The 25,105-nt window shown below is 41.8% G+C and overlaps 1 protein-coding gene across 4 annotated transcripts in view; it reads left to right on the top strand.

Annotated features, from left to right (window-relative positions):
• The window catches only part of gria1a (glutamate receptor, ionotropic, AMPA 1a), a 74,272-nt gene that overhangs the window by 37,037 nt on the left and 12,130 nt on the right, over window positions 1-25,105 (top strand). For 2 of the 4 annotated variants that reach the window (XR_005614040.1, XM_039616121.1), the window contains exons 10-13: window positions 3,346-3,552; window positions 4,223-4,668; window positions 18,381-18,579; window positions 19,871-20,118. Coding sequence is in view for 3 of the 4 variants with exons in the window: in XM_039616121.1 (XP_039472055.1) it covers window positions 3,346-3,552; window positions 4,223-4,668; window positions 18,381-18,579; window positions 19,871-20,118 (1,100 nt within the window). In the remaining variant the exon portion in view is untranslated. Of the gene's footprint in view, window positions 1-3,345; window positions 3,553-4,222; window positions 4,669-18,380; window positions 18,580-19,870; window positions 20,119-23,002; window positions 23,118-23,845; window positions 23,961-25,105 lie in introns of all 4 variants that reach the window. The other 2 variants (XM_039616125.1, XM_031733317.2) reach the window with 2 other exon arrangements.

Genomic DNA, 25,105 nt, shown 5'->3' with positions numbered 1-25,105 from the left:
ACTCACAAGTCTTTATGAACTAAAGCAAATTCATAAATAACAGTGGGTGAAAATTCCTTCTCAATGATGTGAGAGACTGATGAAGAAATAGAAAAAAATAGTAATTTAAAATTATGGTGGTTCTACCAGCTACTGAATCATGAGATAAGCCTTATTTTTTACCGGACTGTATAGAATCCTGTGAAAGCTTTTTTTTTTTTGCATGACTGTGGGGTTTTGTGGGACACATGAATTCTACTGTGTGCGCCTTCCTTCAGATGGCTTCAGTGCTCACCAGATACAAGATTCTTAGTGGAGTTGATGAAGGCAAGAAACAATGTAGAATAACAGAAAAAACATGAGTACACATCAACCCGTGCACTTTTTTCAGAGGCATTGGCTGCAAATATAGACATCATTGCCAGTGAGAGGAGAAAAACTCTTCCAGTCAGCCTCCAAGTTGTAATTAAGATAAAGAAAATTTCAGAAGCCAACTATCTCTGCCACTTAGCAGATATAATTATGTTTAAACAAACTGGTGCAAAATGGCTGCAGTAGTCAGTTCAGCTTAAATAAAGCCCAAAGTGAACCCTAATGCAATCCATTCAGCTGCGAGAAAAGGAGATTGATAGCTTACATGTTTTTTTTGTACCCAGTTTTCAAGCCTTTAGGCTATTTTTCAGAAAAACAGAGTGCATAATCTCAGAAACTAGTTAGCAAATAAGCATCGAGGCCTAGAGATTAGACATAGTTAACTAAACACATTCTTTGTTTGAAAGTAACTCCCCACTCCAGGAGAGAGAGGCCAGAGGGAAGCTACTTGGAGTTTGCCAAAAGGCACCTAAAGGACTCTCAAATATCGAGAAATAAAATTCTCTGTTCTGATGAAATAAAGATTGAATTCTGTGGCCTGGATGCGGTGCGTCATCGGTTGAGGGAAAGATGAACGCAGCAACGTATCCTTGATATAACAAGCTCCACAATGTTCTGATTCAGTCCCAGTCTTCCAACAGGACAACGACCCTAAGCACACAGCCAAAGTAACAAAAGAGTGGCATCAGGACCACTCTGTGAATGTCCTGGAGTGTCACAGCCAGAGCCCAGACTTGAGATCTGAAAATGGCTGTGCACAGATGCTCCCCATCCAACCTCACATAGCTTGAGAGAAGATTGAAATATTGAGCCAGGGCTGTGAATACTTATGTAGTTGTTATATTTTAGTTTTTAATTTTTAATACATTTACAAGAATTTCAAGAAAACTTTGTCTTTATGGGGTAATATGTTTATAATTTGAGGTAAAAATGAATTGAATCCTTTGTGGAATGAGGCTGTAACATAACACAACGTGGAACGTGAAGTGCCAGGAATACATTCTGCATGCATGTAGCTTCTGCCACTTCAACTGTCTGCAATACAACTGGAACACCAGAGATCCTGTGAGAATCATTTTCACTGAAAAGCCAATCAAGTGGTTCTTGTAGTATTACTATAACAAGATTACTGAGTTAAATATAAGAAAGTAGCCACTAATGTAGCTGCAAATGCAAATCCTGACATGTAGTCTATTGACATCTACTTTTGAAAGTATGCCTAAAATCCTTATTTAAACCCAAGAGTTGGAGTCTCCGGAGTAAGCCCCCAAAATAACTCTCTCTGACATAATCTCCTATCAGTGTCCTTTTCTCCGGGAAGATAAATTAGTTTTCTGTCTTGGAAGCTAAGAGAAGAGATAAGGTGTGAGGAGCACAGGCGCAGGAGTTTTTACACCTTCTAACTTCTGTGCTCTCTGATTCGTTGCTTAAGGGTGGGTGTTGTTTTGCTGCTGTGTTGATATCACATAGTTCTTCACTGTAGTCCCTGCTGTCCAAGCCTGTGCCCACAGACTAGGCCTGGAGATGTGGAGAAATGAGGCACAACTGGTTTAATGGGGCATCAAAGCTTCCTTTGCTGATGACTGCGGCTTTGCACTGAAACCAGACAAAGAGTGAAATGTGTCTAATCTTAGCATGCCTGATTTTTGTGTTTTTGTCGCTTTTAGTGTGTATAACTCTTAAAATATATCGGGTAATGTCAGCACACAAGAGAAAATGATTGAATTTTTAAAACGTATTCAAATTATGAACTCCTACATGTGTAGTCGCATTTGTTCAGATGCACAAGTGCTCTTCTGTGTATAAATGTGCAGCGAATGTGTCTGAGTATTGTATTTAATGTGGTTGAGTGACAGCAGATCTCAGTGGAGCTGTTCGAGGTCAATGTGATTGAGTCCTGGAGGACCTTTTATATGCCTTTCCACGTCTCCATGTGCACATTTGTACATGTGTGTGTGTTTTTCTGTGTGTGTGTGGTGGGCATGCTCACAGTTGCGTGTGCCCTGTCTTTGTCTATGACTGCGTGCGCCACTGCGTACACTGTGAAAGCGCTGCACGCCGGTCCTTTCTCTTCACTGCCTCCCCAGGATGCCATTTGTCTACCAGCCTCAAGTTATGTGCAACAATGATTACCTTCACCTGGACCATAAAGAGCGGGAGAACACAGATAGCTGTAACACATATAGGAAACCCTCTCCTGCCTACACCCCGCCTCCTTATCTAGACCCTGGTGAACACGATGGAAGGATTTGCTAAGCTCAGCAGAAAACTCTCGCTTGAAACAGGAACACATAACAACTTGTGGGAATTGAGGCCTTCTAAGTGCTGCTGGACAATTTATACTGAGGCGACTTTAATTCTGTATGAAATACATATTTCTGAAAGTGGAGCCCCAGGTGTCGTGTCAGCTGCAGTTTCTCAGGCAAGTCAATCAGTGTGAGATGTGCAGTAGTCGATGTAACAAGAAGAACAGTGTGGCCCCGGAGCAGAGGTTATCCTGGTTTCAGAGAGCTGTCAGCTTCATTGTCTTCATCCACACACTCACACAGGTGCTCGTTTGAATCATACCTCATGTCTCTTCGGCTCTAACAATGCTGCCCAATTCCTGTTTTCTTGCTGCATGCTATGTGCTTTTTGGTGCACGATGCAGTCGCAATCATCCTACTTAGAGGGTCTTTGTGGATGAATTACATACCTACCTTCAGGGAACAAAGCCAAAATAATGCCTTGTAGTTCCATTTAATTATCTTTTCTTCTCAACCTTTAAACCTACAATTATATCCGGGGGCCAGTACTTTTTTTTCCTTTATTTGTTCCAAAGCCTCGGTTTAGAACAAGACATAGCACTTCATTTTCAAAATGCACACTAATTTCAGGGAAATCATTTCAGAAGCTGTTGAGTGAGTTCCTGCAAGTGCTTTTGAAAACTTCAGGAAAATAAAAAGAAACAAATAAAAAATCAGTTTTTACTAATGGCTGCCCCTCATCCAACAGGAGTCTCCGTACGTGATGCTGAAGAAGAACCACGAACAGCTTGTGGGGAATGATAAGTACGAGGGCTACATCGTGGAGCTGGCTGCAGAGATAGCAAAGCATGTGGGCTACCAGTACAAACTGAAGATCGTCTCAGATGGCAAGTACGGAGCCCGAGACCCCGAAACCAAGATGTGGAATGGCATGGTGGGAGAGCTGGTGTATGGGGTGAGTCGGTGGAGCTTCTTCTTGTTTTCCCCACAGTGAAAGATGGAAAATTAAATGTCTTTTGTGAATACTGATTATTGAAGGTCTTAGCACATTGAAAACCTCACTGGCCCCCAAGCCTATTTCTTTTTATTAGTATTCTGAGCTGCTTATTTATTTAATAATTAAATTAATTAATTATAATTTTAATATGTTAGAGTTTGGGCAAGGTTCCCTTTGCAAGAAACAAATCCTTACAGTTTGCTGCTGGAATAATTTGGGATTATATGATTACTAAAGCTTCCTCTGAATTGCAATTTCGACAGTCTAACCACTTTGTTCTTCAGAAGTCTGAAATTGTGCTGTGTTTTTAATTTGACCTGGATCGTTACCAACTAACTTTTGCTGTGTGTACCAACTGTGCTGTGATAAGGGGGAGGAAGATAAAGACACCATCTTAAAACTGAAAGAACTGATCTTTCATTTGCTTTCTCGTTGTGCAATACACTTGGATAACGATCAAGAATACATTTATATCTAGACACGGTGTAGTGCACTTTGGGTGGTTGCGGTGATCCTCTCAGATCTCTGTTGCAAACAAGGAAACACAAGTATTATTCCACCTCAGAATTTCAATGAAATGCTACTTTATCCAGCACTGTTTACACCTGTCTTTGTGCTCTTTCCTCAGAAAGCAGACGTGGCTGTGGCTCCGCTCACTATCACCCTGGTCCGTGAAGAGGTGATTGACTTCTCCAAGCCCTTCATGTCTCTGGGTATCTCTATAATGATCAAGAAACCAACCAAATCCAAGCCTGGCGTGTTTTCCTTCCTGGACCCGCTGGCTTACGAGATCTGGATGTGCATTGTGTTTGCCTACATTGGCGTCAGCGTCGTCCTCTTCCTGGTCAGTCGATTCAGCCCGTACGAGTGGCACGCCGAAGACTACGAGGAGGGAGCCGAGCCGCAGACTCCCACCCAAGCGGCGGCTTCCAACGGTGTGCAGCAGGGCCAGACACCGACGCAGCAGAACACCACCCAGCAGAGTCCAGAGCAAACCAATGAATTTGGCATCTTCAATTCCCTTTGGTTTTCGCTTGGCGCCTTCATGCAGCAGGGCTGTGATATTTCACCACGGTAAGAAGCTGAGGCCACAAATTTTGAAGCTTTATAGTCCTCTGAGTCTCTGCTTTTATTTGTTGGTACACAAAGAGACATTCAGTACCACCTACGTGTAGTACATATCTATCTGCCACACCAACGCCTCAGCATGCTGACTTGCTTTCTTTTTCAGCTCACTTGAGTTTTGTTTATTGAGATTTTGTTTTGTTTTTCTTAGCCACTTGTCGTACAAAGAAGTGATAAAACTTTGATGAAGAGCAGAAGAGCCAGTTTATGATGTGGTCATGTTGCAGACTGTTGTGGTCTCATTCTGTCTCCAGATAATTCCCATAGTGCTAAAAACATGGCACAAATCTAGGACAGTAAAAACTGGTAGTCAGTAGAAAGCTTTAGTATTTTATAAAATTAAAAATTCAAATCCAACTGTCAGTCTGCCTGCCTGCCATTCTGCATCTCACAAGTGATTAGCCAGTCGGTTGTGCGAATATCAGAGCCTTAAGAAGCTGCTATGAAGGATCCTGGTGTGAGTATTGAGTGGTATATGTTGGCTTCCCTCAAGTGCTCTCATGAGCTGTGGTATGAAACCGTTCTCAAAAGGTCACCAATTAAAAATCTCATTAAGTGTCTGAAATTAGAGACACTGAGGTCGACTTTCTGAGCTCTCCAGAGGCGCTAACAGGAGGAGATGAGAAGATAATGTCAGTGTTATCACTGTAAGCTCTGAACTAGCAGAGACAGGTTAGGTCACTCGTAGACAGAGCTTCTTGTCTCTTTAAACATTAAGCTACATATACATTATGTAGCAGCTACCGTGAAGTTGGAGATCCCGGCGCTCTGTCTTGAAAGGGTAATCGTAAGCATCGCTGCATCCCATCTCGACTTCCTTCTTGTGGCAAATTAAAGGGTGTAGTTTCACTTTGGCCTCACCCTGCACAAATAACAGAAGGGAAAAAACAAAACAACTTTGCAACCCACGGGCCTGCATGCGGCACATAGGTGCTCAGCAGTACATAATGTAGGTAGTGAATTCCTCCTCCCACAGGCCTTCATCTGACATTTACTGTTTTCTGCCTGCAGACTGTGCTGTGCTTCATGCGAGATGAAGCCTATTGTCCAAATGCTCTTCTCTTACAGGCAGAAAATGCATTTGGAATAACTATTGATTTTCCTGTATGCCACACAAAGAGAGGGGGCCAGGGAATGTCACGGTGCTTCCTTAAAATTGTCCCTTTTTTCTGTATGCACAGCCATCTTTGCACTGTGTGTGTGGAATGGTGTGTACTTTGCAATTTAAAAAAACAAAATTAAGAGTATTTGCATTTCTTTTGCTCGAGGAGGGAGGGGGACGACCTCTGCCGATGCAAGACCTTTCATTGACTTCGGCTAAAAGGACAAAACAGGCCATTCCTCTCTACTTTCTTATGTTCTCTGTAAAATAGGTTTGAGGTGGAACCGAATTTCATTAGTGTCATTAGTGAGGTTGGGCTTTAAGGGCGCTTGTCCTCTAAGGACTTCAGTCAAATACCTCTCTTTGTCTTGGAGTGTCCTTTCAAGGTGAGTCTGAGTGTTCATTTTTGGTTCTTGGTAAAAGATTTTTTTGGGGGGGGCGTCAGGGGAATTCACAGACTTTTTTTTTCTAAAAAGAAAAAACTGCACATGTCACAGCGTGTGCAGCAGGACATGCTGTAGCGATCAGCACGGCCTGCTTGGTGTCTTGAAAAACCAACACAGTGAATGTTTCACCCTGCTGAATACTGGCCTGAAGGAAACATCTTCCCCTTGAAAATTTGGGTGACCTAGTTGCTCTAGTTAGCACAGCGCATATTCACACACACTGGTGCATGCTGATGTGTCTCCTAAAGCATTATGAGTTCCTCTGCTAGAGTTAAAGGACATACTGTTGCAGCTACGGTTTGTCAGATGAAAGCAACAGTGCTTGTAACATCACAAATTCACGAGAACAGAGTATGCCACAGCGTACGCAGTTTTACTTTTATCAAAAAAAATGCTTTCTCGAGAAGATTTTGTTCTTGTATGTAAGGTAGTGTTTGACCATCTTCTTCATTTTTTTTTCTTTTCTTGCCTGGCTGCAGCCTGTCTTTCTTTTTCCACTTTATTCATAGACTGAATATGTCCTGTCGGTGTGAAAAGGGAAGCTAGTGCGGCTATGCCTTAAACCTCCATACTTCTCTCTCTTAACAGTTTATATTCTCAGGCACTACCTTCAGGTCTTTTTCAATACGTTGTTATGTTCATTTTGTGTGTTATGGTGCCATTTAGAGTGAAAGAGACAATAAAATAGAGTGTGCTTTAGAGCAAGGATACCTTGTGAGGCACAAGTCCCTTTTTTAACATTTTGTACATTCAAAACTTTGCTAAAGTACAAAATAACACTTTTCACTCAGAATTGTGTACTGTATTTTTTTGGAGCAATGTTATTGATGTCTTAGCAAATACCGCTTATGAAATCCTGCATAGTCACTTGTTGGTTATTATGTAAGCACATGAGCTATCCTTGCTGATTGGCTGATCTTAGGTTGTTTTTTTTTAAAGTATCAACTAATATTGATTTGTCTGCTCTAACTAGTTAATTAAGAACTTGTTAATTTGGTAGCAGCTGATATAGAAAGTGACTATGTGGATATATATGACTATGTGAAATAATATGTGACATAAAGCAGAGTAGGGTCCATATTGACATATTACATCACAGAGTTGCTGCGGCTGTGTTGGTTGTACATCCATAACTGTGCTGTTTAACCACGTTCCAAAGGTGATCTGTTAAATGGATATGACTTGTATGACTGTGGAGGCCATGTGAGCACAAGGAACTCATTGTTATGTTAGTTATGATTTGAGCTTTTTGACACGGTGCGTTATCCTGCTGAAAGCAGCCGTCAGAAGATGGGCATGAAGGGATGTGCATCGTCACCAACAATACTCAGTTTGGCTGTAGCCTCAGTTTCCTGTTCGTAGCTGACAGGAGGGGTACCTAGATCCTCTCCTGCATGGCTTGGTTGTAAGAAGTTTAATAACAGAGTTGCTGTTCCCGTTCTATCAGCTCAAAGCAGTCCGGATATTCTCTTCTAACCTCTGACATCAACAAGGTATTTTCACCCAGAGAACTGCCGCTCACTGGATATTTTCTCTTTTTTTTAGACCATGCTCTGTAAACCCTAGATGTGGTTATGTGAAAATTACAGTAGCTTCTGAAATACTCAGACGAGTCCGTCGTCTTGACCACTTCTACATGCCGATAGATAGATAGATAGATAGATAGATAGATAGATAGATAGATAGATAGATAGATAGATAGATAGATGGTTAATTAATACATTTCAGAATAAAACTATGTAAAAGATATTATGTTTATGAATTTGCTGACATTTCTCAGTCAGTGCCTGTAAACCTCTCATCGCTGTGCCTTTATTACTAATAGGTGTGAACAGATTGTTCTAGAGGTGCATTCAGCTCTGTGGTATTCAGCCTGAAGCACTTCTCTCTTCATACTTCTCCATTTAATCAGAGACAAAAGGCCAAGGAACAACACTGATGATCCACTCTGTCCTGGATTAATCAGTAGGCGTGTTTAATTTTCCCGTCAGCCTGTGTGTGTGTGTGTGTGTGTGTGTGTGTGTGTGTGTGTGTGTGTGTGTGTGTGTGTGTGTGTGTGTGTGTGTGTGTGTGGGTGTGTGTGTGTGTGTAGCCTGGTTCTATTTAAAGCAAACACTTATTGCCATTTTCTTTGTCAGCGCTCTAATAGTAGGCTATCGAGTTGGAACAGTCTACAGTGTACCTGTGCATCAAGGTGTACATGCAGCACTGTTTCTCTGTGCACATGCATAGACTCACATGCTTGTATTCATTTATGCTTCAAACTGATGCGATGCATTAATGCGTACAGTACGTGATTGTGTGTGTATTGGCCAAACTGCTCCCCCTGCTATTTATTCTGTGCAAGGCCGTGTTTACTGTGCTCTTTCTAAATGTCAGCACTGTCAGTCAGGCCCTCCCATAAGCCCCAGTCTGTGCTGTTGGGCCCTCCTTGTGTTTATCTCTGCAGACAGGTGGATTCCAAGAGTGACCCTCACCCCCACCACACACAAACACACACACACACAAACATAAACACCCAAAATATTCTCCATTCATTTGTTAAGTTCCTCGTTCTTTACTTCTTCTCAGTCCTCCGCATTCGCTAATCAACTCTGTTCGCCGTTCTTCAGAGGTGAAAAACCCTCACCTCTCCCATCCTAAACAGTCGCACATCCATAAAATGTGAATAAAACACATGGCTTTGGTTAACCCTGCAGTTGTCTGCCTTCTGCGAACAGAATCAAACTAGCTAATCGCATCCACATTCAGCTGTAGTATTGTTGCAAGGCTTGGCCCTCGCTCTTTATATGAACCCTGCCAAAGTAATGGAGGCTTAAGTTAACACATCGCAGGCAGAAAGTCAAAATCTCAACAGATGATCCAAATAATCCATGGAAGGCACGGAAATAATGAACACTATACTTGTGTTACAGTGAAGAGCTAGTTTTTTCCTTGTACTACATTTTAAGCGCAGCAGGGAAGACGCAATGAGGGAAATATTGAGTGGATTTGAGTAAAACGGCGCAGAGTGTTCTTCAGGTGAATGTGTTTGGATATGTTTAAGTCGACATCTGTCGTCCGAGTCTCCTCATAGGTGCGTGTTTGCCTGAAATGCACGGCCCCGCGGAGTAGTCTCCAGTCCTCAGGTGTCTGCGTTCCCTCTGTTATATGACTGTAGACTGAAATAAATCAACCCTGTCACTCACACCCTTCCTGCCAGCAGCAATGTCTCAGGCTGGCGGTCAGAATCATTCAATAATGGATTGTATACGAGGCGTATAATGTAACCCCAGCAGGGTCAGTATTTATTTTTTGTGCTACAACACTAAAAAGGAGAGGTTAAACACTCAGTTTTCTCAGGGAATTTTGATTTCTCCGTTCTGCATTTCTCCAGGATTACGTGAAGCAAAAACATAACAGTAAAATAGTCAGATCTAGTACTATGTGTAACACAAGCATAGTGTTCATTATTTCCCTGCCTTCTGAGGATTATCTGGATCATCTGTTGAGATGTTGACTTTCTGCCTGCAATGTGTCAACTTAAGCCTCCATTACTTATTTATTTGTTGACTTATGTAAGCACAGACAACTTTTATCAGAGTCTCATTGAAACCCGACCCAGATCGCAAACAATAATTAAAAATATGTTACATCAACATTATACTGTCAACCTGAATTCTACTTTTGAGTGTTGATCATTTTTGCACTCTAATATTGACACAATGTTGAATTTATGACTTCTAATTAACTCAACTTCTGTGGTATTTAAACTATACAGTCCACCACATTTCAATATAATTTCCCGGTCAGCTATAAATCCATGACTTTTCAACCTCATTGTCACCTGATCAACTATTGAAAGATCATCATCGATCAATTATAACAGGAACCGCTGTGTTCTTTTAATGTCATTACTATTACATCATCAGGTTTTAACATTATTGTAACATTGACTCAACATTTATTTAGCATTGGGTCACATTTTCCCAGAACATTTAGGATGTGATCACTTTATTTGTTTAGATAAAGATACCCTATTGGTTTGTCTTCATTCCATTTTAAGAAGAGCTTTCAAAATGGCTCACGCTTCAAACTGAATATTGTACGTGTTCCTTTCCTCTTCCTTTCAACCCAAACACAGACTCACCCGTAGCACACTGCAATTGAAATTAAAGGTTTCCTACATAATGCAGGCAAACCCATTATTTCTGACATGAAAGCTATTGTTCGGCTGCTAACCAAACCCTCGGTGAGGAACCAGGTGAACTCTTGTGATCAAGGAAATTATTGATCTTGCACAGGGATCAAGCAGGATGTCACAGTGTGTTTATTGTTGTTATTAATGTCGCGAGCACTGAGAAAATAGACTGTGTTACACGCCACCGAGTTACATAATTGTGGAATAAGTTAGCTGCTATAAAGCAGTTTTTTGGAGAGAGAGTGGGGGGTGGGAGGGGCAGGAAGGGATGATTTATTCATAAAGATACGGCTCGGTTTAGTTCACGGCACAACTTATGTTTTATTTATTCGGAGATCGCATGAAGGCAACTTTTTGATCTTACATGCATGCACACTCGCCAACAGAAACCACGGAGGCACACGCACGCACGAGCCCATACACACTCCCCACTGGCGTATCACACTTTGTACCACAGACAAAGGCACCATCCCCTCCGAGGCGTTTACTCTGTCACATCAGTCACACATACATTTCCACATGCAGAGAGGGCTTTTTTTTTCTTTTTGCTGTAATCAAGCTGTGACAGTATACGGATATATTTCTTGCAACCATGAATAATACACCAAGCTCGAGGCCGCATGGGAAATCTACCTGGGCCAGTGTAAACACTGCCAGTTATTTGACTGGAAAGATGCGACGCTGTGAGGCTTATGAGAGGGCCTGCGAGTTGAAAAGAGCCCTAATGAGAGTTTTCTCTTTGTGATGGCAGGCCCACTCTACTATAGGGGTGGATGCCCTTATATATGGAGTGAGAGGAAAAAGAGTGAGAGGAGGAGGAGTGAGATGACTAAAATCTCTCTCAGCTCAGCTGTACTGTTTGGAGTGCAGAGTATGTCACCATGGCAACCGTCAAGAGATTTAAAAAAAAAAATCATAGCAGTTTCACTTCAAGTCTCTCTGATGTGCAGAACTTCACTCAAATGCACACATATACCATCTCCTTTTCTTTTTTCTTTTTTGTATTAATGCTCAGAAAGCCTGAACGCACTGTCAGTCCGCTTACACGCGAGTTGATGGCATTGATTTGCGCGAAACAGTTGTGATGTATCTGCCTGTTTTTCTAGCTGGAGTGACTAAGAGGCTTTGCGTATGTGTGTGGGCGCGGAGCTGAGCACTCTCACAGATTGCCAGAACTGTCTTTTCTCAGGTTACTTGAGGCTAAGACAGCAATCCGCAGCATCATTCAGCAAACAAGTGTGCGGACACAGATATAACGATTAGAGTTGCATCTCAATTATATCGATTCCCCTGCACCGGCAGCGTGCGGTGGCTGCAAGCTGAAGTTTTGTTTTGTTTTGCGTTCACGCACGACCGCTCCAAAATGAGCCATATGCTGCAAAGCAGCCTGTTAACTTTGCTGCTTCTTAATGAAAGAAACATGCATTAAATAATTACGAAGCGTTTGAAATCATAATGCTTTTGTCAGTGTTGTTTTGGTTTTTTTCCCATAGTCTACTTGAATGAGTATAATTACAAGCTTGTGGTGTGTTTGCTTCAGGCTGGTAACATTACCATAATATTCTCTTTTCAGCTCAATGGCATGGTAATACTGACCTTTAGATAGAGAGAGAAGCTTTAATAAATCATTATTTTTTGTGCTCCATGCTTAAAGCTCACATGTTAGTTTGGCCTTGGAGATGAAAGCGCTCTCAAATAATACAGGCTTAACAACTGGGAGGTCTTTGCAACAAAAGCACAAGCACACAAAAGCAAAACCTGCAGCTTTGCAACAATATTGGCCGTAGTGTGTTGCTGTTCCCCCGAGGCTCCTTTGGCAATATCAAGAACACACTAAAAGCGTCAGACAACTGCACGTCTGTTGTCTTTCTGTGCACTGAAAGCATCGTGTGTGGCACATCAAGCCAAAGTCGCCACGTCTGCTCTGAGCTCTGAACCCGTGACCGGGGTCATGCGTGTGCTTTCTGCAACCACAGTGACCTATATTGAGGCAGCTTCACATAAAAAAGTTCATCATTCATAAATATACTATTCTGGTTAATTATCCCGACATACCTGTGCAATTAGGCATGATTTTAGCCACCTGCTTTGGTTTGATTTTTTAATTTGCTAAGGAGACTGTGGAGAAAGCTTAATAAAATGTTATCAACCCATAACATTTACAAGCAGTGGAGGCATAGTTGGGGAAAAGGCTCATTAACAAAATCCCTGTGATATACAGTAAATGAGTAGAAGGGCTCTTAAAGGAAATATAAGTAGAATCATTTAATCCTCCAAATAAAAGAGAAAATTATGGAGTTGTTATTTTTCTTCTTCTTCTCTAATTTCATTCAAATGTAATGCAGGCCATCATCCTGTGCCAGCACTGTGTGACAAACGCATCAAGTAAGGTATTAAAAATGATTCACCTCAGTTCTCATGGCCTGTTCAAACCTTCAGCTCCTTCAAAACAAAATACAAATAATGTTTACGCACAACTTGGAAATACGACTGTAGAGCCCTGTGTGCTATATTATGCTAGAATAACTAATGGAGTAACCCTTGACTTGGTTGTTGCACCACACACACACACACACACACACAAACACGGCCACTTTATCTTCTGCGGTCTCATTGTGTTGATTGAATAGTGGTCCTTTCTTCTTTATACTGCTTTCTTCATTTCCACGTCTAATGAGTTGTTTTTGCTAAGGATATTTTTCGCAGTTCACCAGAGCAGAGGCTGATTAGCTCAGATATAATCACTCTATCTCGGATTATATCTATATATATATTTCTGCTTAGTGGCGCAATAACCTCACCGGTTCCACTTTGGTACTCTCTCACTCCCTTTCTGTCGAGCTGCATGTACGAAGGCTCGCCTGTGGAAACACACTGGGAGTGGCCGTTCCCAGTCATTGAGAACATACGGCTACTAATTTATAAGAAGGAAACAAGAAAAAAAAGCTGCGTATCAGAAAACTCCTGTACCATCCCTGATTTGTCTTAGAATCACACCATAATTAGAGACCATTTTCTTTCTCATTTAAACCTCTGTAATTCCTAATCCATTGTAATGTGGCCATTACTGGCTCATTTTTTACACTTGCTAAAGTCATTAGTCATTGCTAATTACCATATCGAAAAGAGGAGGCCAGCCAGGGGAATTCTAATGCGAGTTTAGCGCTACAGCAGATTCCCAGGGAACTGTGGGTGGAGATCGCGTAGGAAACGTCAAAGCCGGAGATCCTGGATGGTCTGCCGTGTGTAGCTTTTTAAGATGTTTTTTTTTTCTAACAAGAGAGTTTAACATCTGTTTTCTAAAGGTAAATACTGTACGTGAGGTCACAGCCCCATCCTCTTCCGACCAGTACGAGCCAAACCTGAGGGACCCCATCACTCTAGGGAATGCTTTAAGGAATGCTAAACTTAGCATTCCCTAAATCTAGCTGTCGGGTGGGGGGTCCTGGTGGCCAAGGGGGCTTTCAGAAGCTGTGTAATCAGTGTTCACACAGACCTGGTGCAGTTCTTGATTGCATAACATCCTTTCTCTCCATCACTATGAAGCTGAAGCAAAACGCTCCAAGAAAGACTTTAGAAAAATACACAAACAGAACGAAAGGCTCGTTTGGATTTGATACTGAATTTATCAACACAAATTAGACCCGTTTCCTATTTTCCTCTTCTAAAATACTTATTATATCATTTGATTACTATATTTTTTATTTATTTAAATGTAATACTTAAACTAATGGTGAGAGAAGCCAAAGAAAGTAAGTCGATCTTTAAGGTTAAGAGAGTTTGGTAGGTATGTGCACTATATTTGCTCGATCACATGTCAGTAGCTGGACACTTTGATTGATCGTTTAATCATTTCAGCACTAATGATGTGCATACACAGAAGTATTGTATTTCTGCCTGTGCCGCTGCGGTTGAGCCTGTGCTTCTGCTGCTGCTTCCATTAACATTCATTTTCCTCTCAATACAATAAAAAAAATTAAAGGCGGAGTGAATAATTGATTAATCGTTGCCTTAACATGACTATGAAATTACAGTGCTGCTCGGAAGATTTCCTTTACTGTAATAGGACAGCTTAGTTAATCTTTTACTGAGGCGCCAAGGTTGGCTGCTGTGCAATAATGTATGAGGGGCGGAAAGGAGGCTCAAAGGAAGGCAGTTCAAAAGGAAACAAACAGAGACAAACAGGTCTGTGTTTGCCAGTCACTTTGCTCAAATGGGGAGGACTGCTGCAAGATACCAACACACACCCACTCACTCTCACACACACACACTGAGGCGCACAAACGACCCTCACATCCATGCATGCACACACACAGCCCTTTTCTCTTCGTCCAAATGGTGACCCCGTTGTTCCCTTGCTCAGACACACACACACTCATGCCAGCAAACCATGCCCGGGAAGGCAGCAAATGTACATGTGGGTCATATGTGTGTCGTGTGTGCATGCACTTATGTGTGTTTTCGTGCATACTTGAATTTGTCAGCATCAGTGCCAAGGTGTAGGCTATTGTTGTCTCGGGCCAAAACAAACCCCTGTCACCCCCCCTCCAATTGCATCCCTCTCAGCACATGAAGAGACAGGCAGGGGTGCACAGCGGAGATGGAGGGTGAACGGAGGCGAAAGGGAAAAGAATGGAGAGGAAGAGAGGAGGCGAGAGAAAGAAAAACGAAAGGAGAAAAAAAGGGCAACTGAGGGGGAAGGATTAGACAGCTGTTTACTGCCATCTCTGGAGGCCAGCAGCAGTCAAAGCTGAGGAGTTTGTCTGCCTCTGGTGGTACTATCCAGTTTACTTTTCATCGTCTATGCCATTTGTCCCCCCCCCCCCACACACACACACACATCGTTTCACTTGTTTCAGCCTAAAATAACAGATTTAACTTCTTCTTTTCACCATAAAATGTGTGCCGTGTAGTTTGAACGCTAACATAAGGGATTGAAAAAAACTTATTTTTACAAGGACTGAAATTCTTGAACGTTATTCTCATCATTTCTGCTCTTTATGGCGATAGTTTCACATCTCCCACCTTGTGCTTCTCTATGTTGGCCAGTTTTATAGGTGGATCCCAGCAAACCATAATCTAGAGCTTTCATTTATTTTAAAGGAAACGGCTGATTGGGAACATACTGGTGGAATATTCGATCTTGAATATACTTGTTTGCGGGCTTATTTGAGATTTGTACTTTCTTGTTTTATCAATTAATTTTTTAGACCATACTGATCTGCCTTATTAACCTATACAAATAGTAAATTCTTTCATAATACATTGCTCGAGGTATAACACCCATTTAGTTAGACTCCTGGGATATTGATCTGGTCAGTTAAGTATCAGAGGGGGTTGTTAATCAGTTTGAGCTGCTTTGGTGTTGATGAAATTAACAACAGGTGCACTAGAGGGGCAACAATGAGACAACCCCCAAAAACAGGAATGATTTACAGGTGGAGGACACTGATATTTTTCCCCCTCCTCATCTTTTCTCTCTGTTTTTTCACTAGTTTTGCATTTGGCTAGTGTCAGTGTCACTGCTGAGGTGATACCTGGAGCCCACTGAGGTAGCATAGGTACCTCAGTGGGCACAATCAATACATGTATTGATTGTGCCCAGGATGGCACAATCAATACATGGCATTGCCAGATTCCAGGAGACAACCAGTTAATCCACGAGAGCTGGACTGGGCTGTAGATGGCCATTAACAAATCAGCAAGAACTGGTATCTGCTCCTTCATGCAAGGAGGAACAGGATGAGCACTACTGGAGCTACAAAATGACCTCCAGCAGGCCACTGCTGTGAATGTCTCTGACCAGACAATCAGAAACAGACTTCCACTGATTCTGGCTTCTGGGGTGTATGTTTGACACCGCTTCTTTAATTTTTTTTCAAGCAGTATATTTCATACAATAGCAACATTTGAGCTTTCTAGAAGGCTTAATAAAAAAAAAATTAAGTAAACATTTTCTTGTGAAAATTCAAAAAGATAGGAATCATACAGACACTTCAGTAACCATAATGTGATGTATGGATGCTGGCTGGCTTGCTTCTTGACTAATATATAAATGACAAAAGGGTTAATCACCTGAAGAACCTTAGCATATTATTGTAGGAGAATTATTTGCAGACATGTGCAGAAAGTTATTTATCTGTATCTCAATATTTGTGTGTATTGTGTATGTTAAATATATGAGTGTGTTGACATATCTGTAAATCATAAAAATATCATCCATCATTGCTTCCATTTTCTCCTGCTTATTTGGTAGCAGCAGTTTGAGCATAAATACACAGACCTCTCTCTTCCACCTCCATTAGCTCTTCTAGGGGAACACTGAGGCATCCGTAAGCTGTACCTAGATATGTCCCAAAATTCCCTCACAGTCGGACATGCCCGAAACAGCTCCATGCAAGCACATCAGCCAGCTGCTTTCAATGTGGAGGAACTGCAGCTCTATTTTGAGCCCCTCATGAATGACCACATTCCTCACCTTATCTCAAAGGATAAGCCCAGATACCCTTTAGAGGAAGCTCATTGCTTTCTTGTATCCATAATTCTTTGGGTCACTACCCACACCCTGTGGCCACAAGTGAGGGCAGGAAAATAGATCAGCCGGTAAATGGACAGCTTTGCCTTCATGCTCAGCTTTCTCCCCATCAGGACAGACCGGGATACAATCGCATCTGCATCGCTGCAGACACTGCAGCAATCTGTCAGTCTTCCATGCCACACTTCACCTCATGAATAAGACCCTGACATACTTGAACCGCTTCACTTGAAGGCAGCAACCCTGAGCGAGCAATCCGCCCTTTTCTGTCTGAGAACCATTGCTTCAGCTTGAGAGGGGCTTGTTCTTGTCCCCAACTCACCTAGCTGCAAGTGCATATATATATATATATATATATATATATATATATAATCCTGCATCACACAACAAACATGCTGTGTGCACAAGATTTCATTGCGCAGTCAAAGTTTAACCTCACCTACACCCATTTGAGGAGTGAGCAGTGAACAAGTCAAAACACGCGCACACACACACACACACACACACACACACACACAGAGACAGCCCTGCATTCTCCCGACTGATTTTTCAAAGGCTCTGCAACCGTTCTGTGTTTGCTCTCGGCTCGCTCCATGGCTGCTCTTTCATCATCTGCCCGTCATCTGAAAAGCATCTTAAATGATTACGTTTCGGCTTCTCTCTCTGTCTCTTTTTTTCCCTCCATACTTAATCTTGCCTTCATGTTCATGCTCCATTTGAGTCGTGGGTACAAAGGTGAATCACGAAAGCCTTTTATTTTTTGTTTCAGATTTGTGTCATTTTCACTGCGTAAGCTCTGCCACCCTGTGCCTCAGTGATTTTTTGGGACGGGGTCTGATATGTAATGCAACATGATTTTTACTGTTGCTGTTCAAACTGGGTTCTCTTGAGGTGAAGAGATACAAGGAAACGAACTGCACAGTGCAGGCATTTGACTTTGGCTTTTTTTTTTATTGGAAGTGCAATTAGAGCAGTGGCTAAGTGTTCTTGTCTGCCTCTTAATCCCCAACAATTAATGTGTATGGCATAAACCATATTGGCGACTTTCTTAAAGTGAGATTAATTTGGCAGGGAGAAAGCTGAGTGGGCCTTTGTGGAGCTGGTTATCTTTCCTTAGCAGACCGGGGTATGATCTCCAAGCCTAGTGGAAAGAGGAATGATACAGTGAGTGTGATGTAATGTGGATCATTTGAATGGCGCGAACATCACCGGGTTCTTTTAGATAGCTCTTCTTGATTGCGTGCAGAATTTTCCATAAAGAGAAAGATGGATGCCACCTATTTATTTCTCCCCCACCTTAATGCAGAATTGGCTCTGTCTGTGAAAGATATGTGTGAACAGCATCTTTTGCATACCTATTTTTGACAGACTAACAACATCCTGTCCTTCTCTTTTTAGCTCTCTGTCAGGCCGCATTGTTGGAGGCGTCTGGTGGTTCTTCACTCTCATCATCATTTCATCCTATACTGCGAATCTGGCTGCTTTCCTGACTGTGGAGAGGATGGTGTCTCCTATAGAGAGTGCCGAGGATCTGGCCAAGCAGACAGAGATTGCATATGGAACGCTGGATGCTGGCTCCACCAAAGAATTCTTCAGGGTGAGGAACAAAACCTGGCACACCCAGGGTTTGAACATTTTCATTGTGAGCTAGCAGCTCAAGTATTTTATAGTTATTTTACAGTGTTATAAGAGCACAGCAAATGTAGAATCACAAAAACACAGCTGTGGACGTTGCCAGAAATCTAATGGTGAGTAATTACTGACGAAACGACACAGTATCACGGCAAAACGTGTAACAGACTCGCAGGTCCACTGTGTCCATTTCACGCTTTGCCTCTCTAAAACGTGAAATGTACATGCATGCAAGTTGCATTACTGCATGCAGAATTCGCCTTACCAGCAGTGTTGGGTAAGTTACTTTAAATTAGTAACTTAGTTACATTACTAGTTACTTCTATCAGTTACTTCAAGTTACTCGTTACTTTCAAAGTAACTAGTTACCAGGGAAAGTAACTTTGGTTTTACTCAGAATTCTCTTATTAATGTGTTGCTTCCCTAACTGAATGTGCATATTTCCACAAGAGAAATCCCACGCCTGGACCGTCGTCGACTGCCGCCATGATTCTAGCCTACGTCACAGCGTCACGTACTATTTTTACGTCCAACACAGAAACTGCAGTCGTGGTGTTTCCGATTGTACTCAGAACTCGGAAATTCTGCCTTCCGAGTAGGAAGATGTAGGTAACTCCAGGCTGCAGATGAGTTGCATATGCGTTTAGTAGTAATTTGTTTTTGTAGAGGGCTAGCAAAACAACAGTTTTCGAGGGCGTCGCCATATTGGAATCCCGACTTTTCTGATGAGGCTAGGCTAGGTTAGGTAGGTTAGTCCCTACACTGCTTACCAGAAGGGGGGGTAATATATTTAAAGGCACAAAGTTGGTAGTGAGAAAAAAAATGTATGTAGGACATTCCAGGGTCCTTAATCGCCGGAATCAATTAGGCTAGGCAGCTAATGTGTACATACATGTAAATGTGTTACTAAAGTCTGTTTAAACGCTTTCCCATGATTATTTTCACATTGGCTTGAAATTAAATATCTCCCTGTGCTGGTAGTGCAGCAACGTCTGCATGTGTGTCCATTTCATGTTTTGGAGAGGCAAAGCGTGAAATGGACACAGTGGATCTGCGTGTCTGTTACACATTTTGCCGTGATATCGGGTTGAATGAAAAGAGCATAAATAGTTAAATTGGGAGTAAAGTGCTGACATTTTCAAGGATTTTAACATTTACCTTTAACACTCTAAAGATAGATAATAAAGTATTTATATACTGACAGTCCCTTTCCCTGTACTTCCATTCCTTTTCTTATTAACATTTCTGGCTGTCAGAGGTCTAAGATCGCCGTGTTTGAGAAGATGTGGTCTTACATGAAGGCGGCCGACCCGTCTGTGTTTGTCAAAACGACAGACGAGGGTGTCATGCGAGTCAGGAAGTCCAAGGGCAAATATGCCTACCTGCTGGAGTCCACTATGAATGAGTACATAGAGCAGAGGAAACCCTGTGACACTATGAAGGTGGGAGGCAACCTGGACTCCAAAGGTTATGGAATTGCCACACCAAAGGGCTCCCATCTCAGGTAAACCCTTGCCACTGCAGTTGTTTGATAAAAGCCTTCATGCGCTTTTATTGGTGCCTGTGCATGAGCGTTACTTCTCACCTGTTTATTTGGAGCTCTGCATTTGCTCATTTATGAACATATTTATGTGCTTTGGTTGATTTTTTTTTTTGGTGCCATTTCATGCATTCTGAATGCTTTGTGCACGCATTACCAGATTACTTATAAGTATTAAATGCTCTGATCAGATATAGAAGGCATGTCATTATTGTCACAGTCATCCTCCAACTTTTTGCACATATTGCACTGGCATTTACAGCTCGACCCCTCCCATTTTCACTTCTGATCATCTTTATTTGTGTCTGCACATCTACGTATGCAGCTAGATTATTCCCAGCTGACTTGTGAGCACTAGCAGAAGTATAAAGCAGGACGATGAGATCTCTTATCCTCTTTAAGGAGCACTTTGCTTCCTTGCTGCCTTCCAATTATATTTCAAACTCTCTTTATATTCTTCAAATCATCCCCCTTAAACACAAACACACACTCAAAAAATAGAAACGTGCCAATCATAAAAATCCGAGCCCCTAAAGCAATTTTACAACTTAAAGAATCACATCCCGTATAGCTGCTTTACCACTTAAGCCAGAGCTCACACCTTGAATGTGAAGTCAGCAGAGTGGAATTTGTATTTTTACGACATTTAATGTGATAATTGACATAATGAAGGATAATTCATCCCGGATTTACTCCTGCCATCGATGTCCAAGAGCAACAGCTGTCATTTCACATTACATTAACACCTTAACCAACTTCCCATTTATATTTCTCCCGCAACTACAGAGAGAGTGCAGAAGCTGGTGGCATCTGAAGCTTTTAATCTATTTCTAATAGGCCTCATTCATTTTAATGAAAGGAGCCATATGGGAAGATTTTATTCAAACTCGCTGTGGATTCATATGGGTTTCCTCCTTGGTTGACAGCCAGAGGTCAGAATGCTGAGTAGAACTGCTTCCAAAGCCTCGATCAGATGCTCCTTTTTAAAATTTCATACAAATTAGATTCCGCAAATGAAGTTTAATGCTGCATGAACAATAAGACAAGAGGTTGATATAAATCTGCTTTAGAGTCACGTAGTCGGGATTGGCCCAGACCACAACATAGCAGTGGGACAGAGTGGTGAACTGCTAAGGGTGGCCCCCGTTTGATCTCGCTCTCTTTGTGTTAATTATTAACCAAGCGATGTACCTTATTCCCAAGTTGTCATTGTGGTCACAGATGTCTGATATGGAGTTCCATTAACAGATAACAAACATTTGCGATTGCATGAGTGGTGTTAAAGCATGGCAATTAGAATGACTCAGGAATTTTTCTGGTTTTAAGGAGGAAATTTCAAATGTATTCAGCTCATCCGGAATGGGACATGAATGAGTTACCCATGAATTCAAAGAGCTGAGTCCAATCGCACCTGCAATGCATTGTTAATGAATCAGTTTGCACGGACCACTGGATATTAGAGAAGCATTAATCTGACTCTTTTTTTCTCATCGTGTTTAAATTTGATAGAGTATCTGTACAGAACTACAGAACTGATATCCGTTCCAATAGAAGTTCCTAATTAGACATTTATATACTGTCATTCTTTTTAGGTTTTTGCATAAGTCAAGATTTCTTTTCTATGCAGCAAATGAGACTAATAGCGCTGATAGCGCTAATATTGCATTGCAGGCCTGATTGAAAACAGAACTTTTGAAAAAGAAACTGACATAACTCTTCATTTTGCAGGAATGTCTTCAGAGATCCCTTTCTTGTCGATTGCTCTGATGTTCTGTGTAAATTCTGATCTTCATTTCTGACATATACAATGTCCAGTGTCAGCCCAACAGTCTGCACCATCCCGCTAACATTCAGTAATCTCCCTGACATCTGCTCACGCTGAACCAACCAAACCATGGCTCTCCACAACATCCATGTCCACGTGTACTTCTTCTCGTGACTAAGAAAGAATTTAGAGGTTTTACCAGCTCCAAAAAAACTGTCTTCCCTACAGCTGTGTGATGTCCTTCAGGTTGGGGGTAGAGATTCTTCTGTGTTCAGTGATGAGAAAGGCAGGATGCCACCAAACTAAATTGTTCCTGTGCAGAAGAATTGGTGCTGATTTGAGCAAAAAAGAAAAAAAAAGGCAATCACGTAAAGGCTGTAATCTTTACTTTTATATGCAAATTCTGACTGCAGATTGTGGCATTCTTGTGATTTTTGGATGGATAGAGTCTTTGTCCTCAGCCTTGCAGCTATAGGAAATACACAGTGACCAGAGAGAGACAGAGCTACCCATGGGGAGGTGCTTTGGGTGATGTGTCTGCAGTCGGTCACGCGACGTCTTTTTCAGCCCGTTAGAGAAATAAAGCTATCGTGAAAGTGATCATAGCAGTTAAAACCGTCGAAGCCTCTGCTGGAATTTGTTTCTGCTGTTATTTATAAATTAATCAGCATCAGCTTCTATTCACAAGAATGCTGTTATGGCTTGAATATTGATAGGTTAGTTGCCATAGCAATTTGTATGCTGGTGCAGCTGAAAGGAAATTACCATCTGTAGTCAGACTTCCGCATCCAAAAACATCTCCATTTATAGTGTCTGCTCTGCCTCTCTCTGAGGCAAGCCCCAGCTTGGTAAAACCCGACTGTATTGGCACTCAGTGTTTAAGCCCCATTGCAGGTATGCGACTAACACGTGCATCCTAAAGTCAGCACACCTGCTTCATACCAGTAGCCAAACGCAGGAGTGCTTCCAATTCTAAGTCAGCATTGTCATAATCACCCCCACCTCCACCACCATACGACCAATCTCTTTATATCTGTCCCATAGAGTGTCTCCTAATGGTTATCATTTTATATTATTTTCAAGAAACCCAGTAAACCTGGCAGTGTTAAAACTGAACGAGCAGGGCCTCTTGGACAAATTGAAAAACAAGTGGTGGTACGACAAGGGAGAGTGCGGCAGCGGGGGCGGGGACTCCAAGGTCAGAGCCAGCTTGATAAACCCTGCGGGTAAACCCACCACCACTGAGAGTGGGAGGTGGGGTGGGAAGTGGGGGAAGGGGAAGAGGGGGGTAACCGGCAGGCCCGCGCTGCACCACCACTCCAGCAACACTTAATCTCTCTGTGTGGTGTGGGGAAGAGCAAAGGGAAAGGACTGAGGGGGGTGATTGCTTGGCCGGCAGGGGATGAATTTGAAATCCATAGAGAGGGGAATTTTTGCATCATGTCTCCCTGCTCAAACAAAATAGCACTGATTTAAAATTGATCAGTGCCTGCTAATTAAAACAGCAAGGTTCCTCGTGTTGTGGCTCCCACGCATCCATTCTGGGACTATAGGTTTAGCTGTACAACATGGTTGATTTCAAATAGGAAAAGATCAAATTAAGAGAGCCTTATGGCATAAGTGAGTGCAAGCAGTATGCCGGTTACCCAAAGTGATATAGTAATACACATCTACTGCCTTAGGGAGCAAACCAACCGAGCTAGATGGAGTATTAATTCATATCACTTTGACTGATGTTTCTAATGATGTTTCTGCAATGTATTTGTGTGCACGTGGGTGTGGTTTGTGTGACATTTTTCTTTTGTTTTTTGCCAACAAGCAAATCCAGGCATGCGTATCTATTTGCTGCTCTTTATGTCTCTGAATTAATAACATAAAATAACATGGTATAATATGTTATTTATGTTATTCCCTTATGGTTGGAAGAATCCCAGTAAACCTAGCGGTGTTGAAGCTCAATGAGCAAGCCGTCTTAGACAAACTGAAAAACAAATGGTGGTACGATAAAGGCGAGTGTGGCAGCAAGGACTCCGGAAGAAAGGTTAGTCTCCAACCCGAACCTGGCACCTCACAGCACCTCGCAGCATAGCTCTCCTTTAATACTAGACCAGCCCAAAGTGGAGCCATTAGGCTCCGCTGCACTTAGCAGTACTCCCCATGTGGCTCTGGCAGCTCTACTGTATTGGCCCAAATATAAGATGATCATTAAGGATAACTCTCATCTGTTTATGGTTTAAAAATGCATTAAAATAGACAAACAAAATTTTCTTATCAATGTTTTTCCATGCATCATTACCTTTAAAGAAGAATATAATAAATCTCAGTTCAGCCTGAAAGAATTGTTATTGCAATCTCTCTACAGAAACAAAATATTTGGATTTAATTACTTTAATTTTGAATTATTAGGAAACCAATAAAAATGCACAAATCAAAGTGAATGAAAGCCACTTTTTCTAAAGTTTAACTACTTCAGCTTTCACCCTGGAGAATGAATTCTAAACACTTTGCTCCTATGTAAGTAGACAGTGAAGAGATTGTTACATCTGTCCATCCATTCATTTTCTTCCAGCTAAACTGTTACATTTGTAGTTTAATAATATCTAACAATGTCTTTATGGGCTGGCCGTGATCAAAAGAGGCACCACTTGTCCAATCCACTTCTACTCTAACATTAACATTAACCTTTGCCAGCAAAGAAAGATTGTACTATTTAAAGTAAGCCTGTGCACATATATGAATGGCAGGGAAATGGCATGGTAATTTTAATGTCACAAAAGGGTCATAAAGTCTGCAGTGTGAGTCATTAACGTTGGTTCACAGCATTATCTGTTAGACTTTTGCTCCACTTAAAAAAAACATGATGTAAATGTTAATGTAAAGGTGTATCCAGGAGGACAAGATGACTTCATTTTACGTGCATTAACTGATCAGATCTTTTTTAGACCATATGAAAATTCATTAGCTACACTATACAGACAAAAGTACTGGGCCACCAAGATCTGGAAACCCATGCGATGAAGCTCCTGGCACACAGCGTTTGTGCTGATGCTAATGCTGCAGTTATTTGTAATAACTGCAGCATTACAGTTACATTACACTTCCACTTACAGTTGTGGATCTAGGAGGGATAAGATTTCATGAATGGGCTTATTGCAACAGTGGTCTCCTATTACAGCAACACACTGC

The sequence above is a fragment of the Oreochromis aureus genome, linkage group 2, assembly GCF_013358895.1.
Source record: "Oreochromis aureus strain Israel breed Guangdong linkage group 2, ZZ_aureus, whole genome shotgun sequence".
NCBI lineage: Eukaryota > Metazoa > Chordata > Actinopteri > Cichliformes > Cichlidae > Oreochromis > Oreochromis aureus.
The sequence above is the reverse complement of the archived record's forward strand: the minus strand, read 5'-3'. Positions and strand labels throughout refer to the sequence as shown.